This window comes from Orycteropus afer, unplaced genomic scaffold, assembly GCF_000298275.1.
Source record: "Orycteropus afer afer isolate SDZICR_OR568_19922 unplaced genomic scaffold, OryAfe1.0 scaffold00171, whole genome shotgun sequence".
In the NCBI taxonomy this organism is placed as follows: domain Eukaryota; kingdom Metazoa; phylum Chordata; class Mammalia; order Tubulidentata; family Orycteropodidae; genus Orycteropus; species Orycteropus afer.
Window position 1 is genome coordinate 7,338,461 of NW_006921758.1, and position 4,858 is coordinate 7,343,318.

The following is a 4,858-nucleotide window of genomic DNA, read 5'->3' on the forward strand; positions in this document are numbered from 1 at the left end:
ATTATCTTCTGTGTCTGTGTTAATTGGTTTCCCTTTGCTTTGTTGAAGAGGGTCTGTGCAATCCTTCTGCCTAGTCCGCCATCTTGCCGGAACTCTGCATATTTATTTTTTATATCATTTAGTACATAAACAAAATAAAAGATATTCAAATGCCCTGTTTCAATTTTGGAGTGATGTGTCCTTATAGGCATTTAAGTATATTACATATATAAAGCAGATTTATTTTTGTTGTACTTATATTTTTAGTTCCACTGAAAAATTTATTTAAATCTTTTATCAAATTATTCAAGAAAGATACTCGCTATTAGATTCCAACTAATAAAATCTTAAAGTAACTTATCTTTCCATATACACTGCTTTTAGAAACCAGAAAGGAAGCATAAGGAAACAAGATTCTTCTTCAAAGATTAATCTTTAAACATATTCTGTTTTAAATTACTGAAATTAATCATCAACATCTTTTTTTTTCCATTAAAAAAATTACATCTAATAGGACTGGAAAAGTTTGCTATTTTGTCCTCAATATGAAAATCGTATTAATTATTACAAAATTCAACTTCATAGTTTTCTGATTTAACTCATCTCTTATAAATATGATGTTCTTGGTATTACTTTTTAATTGTTTTTCAAATTAATCTTTATATAAGCTTGAGCAGTATACTAATTACAAGCTTAAATTTGAGAAGTCCATAACAAACTTTGGCTGTATATCATGTTATGTTTTAAGAGAAAGTCAGAATCGTTGTGTAATAAACTCCAAAAACCAAACTCATTGCCATTGAGTCGATTCGACTCATAGTGACCCCTCCTTTGGTTTCTGAGGTGGTATCTCTACTGAAGTAAAATGCCTCGTCTTCCTTCCGAGGAGTGGCCTGTGGTTTGAACCACCAGCCTTCCGGTTAGCAGTCAAATGTCTTAGGCACTATGCCACCAGAGCTCCCATCGTGCAACAGGATGCCTAAAATCTTTTTTAAAATTGGCTCGTCATTAAGTGAAACTATTTATTGTTAATAAAAATTGGCTTCTAACAATATGTCTTTTAATTATATGAACTACATACTATGTGAATGTATATATGAACTTGTAAAATTATTTTCAGAGACATGTTTTTAAATTTGGTAAAATTGGGTACTATATCCTGTGAGAGCTAAAAACTGCTCATACGACTGTGGGCATTTTTTATTTTTTTAAAAAATAAAGATTACATGACTGTACCTTTTTAGAGTAACTAGTCACCAGGTGATTGATTTCACTGGTATTAACCATGAGAGAAAATAGAAACCATGGTACAAAAATATAATACTGAAAGGTAAAAGATTAATAAATGCAGAAGATATTTTTCAACTTTCACTTTAGCACTTGTTTTGATTCAGATTTAGGCTGTTTTTATTCATCCAATTTAAGAAAATTACTGCCTAGGTAATTTCCCAGGTATCCTCCTCCTTCTAAGAAGGAGATACAAACATAAATGTCCTGGGGGAAAAAGTGAGTGGCTGTGGAAATGTAGCTGTGATTCAGAATAAAACAAGGCCATAAAAATATTATTTTACCATTGTATTTCAGGCTAAATATCAGGGACCTGTTATCAAAACATTGTAAAGCAAACTCTAATAATATGCAACGTAAGCTATTATATAGATTTTCTTTGTATAAAAAAGATAAAAGAAAGCCTTAAGGAAAATCAGATCTAATTTCAATTTGTGTAAATTTATAAACAGGGCATAAGAAATGTGTCTGATATAGCCGTTAAAGATACCTGTAATAACTAAGCCCACTATGAATGGCTGATTTTAAAACAAATAAACAAACAAACAAGCAAACAAAACTATAAAAAAATGCCTGAAGATCCCATAGCCTTTTTTTTTTTTTAAATTATGCTTTAAGTGAAAGTTCACAAAGCAAATTAATTTCCCGTTCTACAGTTTTTACATAAAGTGACACAAAATGTTCCATGACATTGGCTGCATTCCCCACAATGTGTCAGCCCTCTCCCCATTTCTGCCCTTTTCCTTTTGTTCAGATCTTCTATCCCTTCCTACCTTCTCATCATTACTTTTGGGCAAATGTGGTCCTTGTGATCTCATAGTTGTTTGTTCTAAGCAAACATTCCTCTTGGATGTTACTGTTCATTTGTTTCCGGGAACTGTTTCACTCCCAGGTCAGAAGGGTGTCTCTGGGCCATAGTCTTTGGGGTTCCTCCAGTCTCTGCCATACCAGTATGTCTGGATTTTCTTGAGGATTTGATTTTTTGTTGTATGTTGTTCTCTGCTTCTGTCTGGGATCCTTTGTTGTGATCCCAGTCAGAAGAGTAGGCAGCAGTAGCCAGCCCATCTAGTTCTCCTGGTCTTGGGAAGACTCTCTACCCATGATAGTATTAAATTAAGAGTTAACATTGATTTCCTGGTAAATGATTGCTCAGCTATGCCCATGGTTGCCAACACTGGACATTCAGATCTTCTTCTTCTGTGTGATTTTAGTTTTTTTTTCCTTCTTCTTCTTCTTTTTTTTTTTTTTAAATTAAAATATTGTTGTTATGTGCCGTCGAGTTGGCCCCAACTCATAGTGACCCCTCCTTGAGTTTCCGAGGCAGTATCACTACGGAAGTAGGATTGCCCAACCTTCCTTCCGAGGAGTGGCTGGTGGGTTTGAACCGCCAGACTTCTGGTTAGCAGTCAAGTGCTTTAGCCACTATGCTACCAGAGCTCCTAATAATTTTTAATTAAAATATTAGTATGAACAAATATATTCATACAAATCTCTTTATTGTTCTTTCAGTATTCTAGGTCACTGATGTTATATAAGACCAGCTTCAGATATTTCACATTTTTTAAAAACTCCAAGTGGAACTTTTATTCTGAGTAATTTAAATTATCAGTTGACTTAAGCATCATCAACCTTCAATACTGATGAATTTAAAAAAGAAAAACCAAACTAAATCCCTAAACTACCACTTATTAAAAATATGCATGTTAAAAATGAAAATATAATCAATTGTAACAAAATGTCTTTGATCTCATGTTAATTAGTTAATTTAGCATTATACAAAATGTTAAGCTAATAGTTTCAGACACTAAAAAGGTATCAACTCCAGAATAAATGCTAAGGTTATCAGTGTGGCACTTTGGATAGAATGGTGACTTTGTAAGAACTGAAACGTAACATTTTCTTTTCAAAGTAAAGCTGTTTAACTTTAAATATTTAACAATTTGTGTAGCTCTTTATTACGAATTAAAGAGTACATCCAATAATAAAATGTATTTTGAATGCACTGAAAATAGTGGTCAGATTCTGAGTCACCCTCCCACTAACTGTATTAATCTCCCAGTTACCTGGCCCCAAGATGCAGACCCCAAAGCTGCTGAACTAATGACACAGTGTGCGCTCAAGGTGACTTTTTTGTACCAGGTGCTTTTACATATGCGAATCAAAATATATATTCATTTTTCATGCTAGTTAACTTTCTTCTATATGATTTTTAAATACTGTAACAGATCATAGGCCAGAATAATCTGGGGTGTTGAAGTGGAAGAAGCTCATGTTGCCAAACACACAGCTAGGAACATTAACACCATGAATTACAAAAAAATCTGAATAGAAATGCATATCATGACTTTTTTTTTTGCAGATCTGCAGATTACCAAGTTTCCTAAATTAAAGCCAAACCAACTTCATGACACTTATTTCAAGTTAGGCAAAACAGTGGAGTAAGATGTGAGTATCCTGATGACCACAAGAAAGAGAAGAATACAGGGAAAAGAGCCCCACCCCCCGATGGTAAGAAATGTCTATCTTTTGGTTTCACCATTCCACAGTAGTTTCTTTTGAAAATTATTTTGATCTCATTCATCAAGAGACCAAAAACTAGACTTAAACTACTCACACAAAACGAATCTATTGCTAAAACACTGGGGAGTAGGGTGCTACCCTTGAAAGGAAAAAAAAAATTAAACTTTTTCCCCCTAAAAAATCAGTTATAATGATTAGAATGGATCAAAATAAATGACAATCGATTAGAAATTTTGCAAATATACTGCAGACCTCCAAGTGCATATCAATCAGATACTCTACACAAAAACTTTAGGAAAATGGCACACTTAATATTTAACGGCAAAATGTTCAGCGAAGCCATGCTAAGAATACTGCAGCATCTTGAAAAGCATGGATGGATTGTGGTTTTCCAAATAAACATAAATAAAAAATAAAATAAGAACAACACTAATGTTATGAGTAAATCTGAGGATAAACCAAAACTGTCACTGAGGAATTTTGCAGATGGTAAAGCAGTATCATTCACTGTCCAAGACCTTACTTGCTGGTACAGTTGGGGTCTTAGCGCCGAGTTCTCAATCATTGTGTGAACCATGGTGATAATAGGTTCATTTTCTTTCATCTATTTCAAATCAGGAGGAGCATACAGCAAACATCAGTTTACAGCATAGCTAGATTTGAAAGACGACACTGTAAATATAGCCTCTACTTTAATATCTTCCTAATAGTGCAGTTGTTTACATTTCACTCCAAGGCTGTATAGATTTCATTTGTATAAACCATTTCAAACAAATATTCTATGTTGTAAAAATGCTTCCTCATTTATAAAAAGGCTTACTAATTGCAACTTTGCTGCAACTAGGCTTTGCTTTATAAATTCACTAATGACTTTTCCTATATACACTAAAATAGAAATAAAGCATCAAGACTCAAAGGATAAACTAAAGGGAGACAATACCTACGGATTTAAAAGGAGAAAAATAGTATCATTTAATTGATTACTTTTTCATTAATAAAGTTTAAAATGGTATTCAGTTCTTTATATTGTTAACCAGAAAAAAATTTAGTCCTTACAAATATTAAAATTCTA

The 4,858-nt window shown here is 33.1% G+C and overlaps 1 protein-coding gene across 1 annotated transcript in view; it reads right to left on the reverse strand.

Annotated features, from left to right (window-relative positions):
* Positions 1-4,858, reverse strand: part of PLEKHA5 (pleckstrin homology domain containing A5) — a gene marked incomplete at its 5' end in the record, with an annotated part of 101,168 nt that overhangs the window by 63,877 nt on the left and 32,433 nt on the right. Inside the window, one exon of the mRNA XM_042781784.1 lies at positions 4,310-4,390. Within this exon, the coding sequence (XP_042637718.1) occupies positions 4,310-4,390 (81 nt within the window). The remainder of the gene's footprint in view (positions 1-4,309; positions 4,391-4,858) is intronic.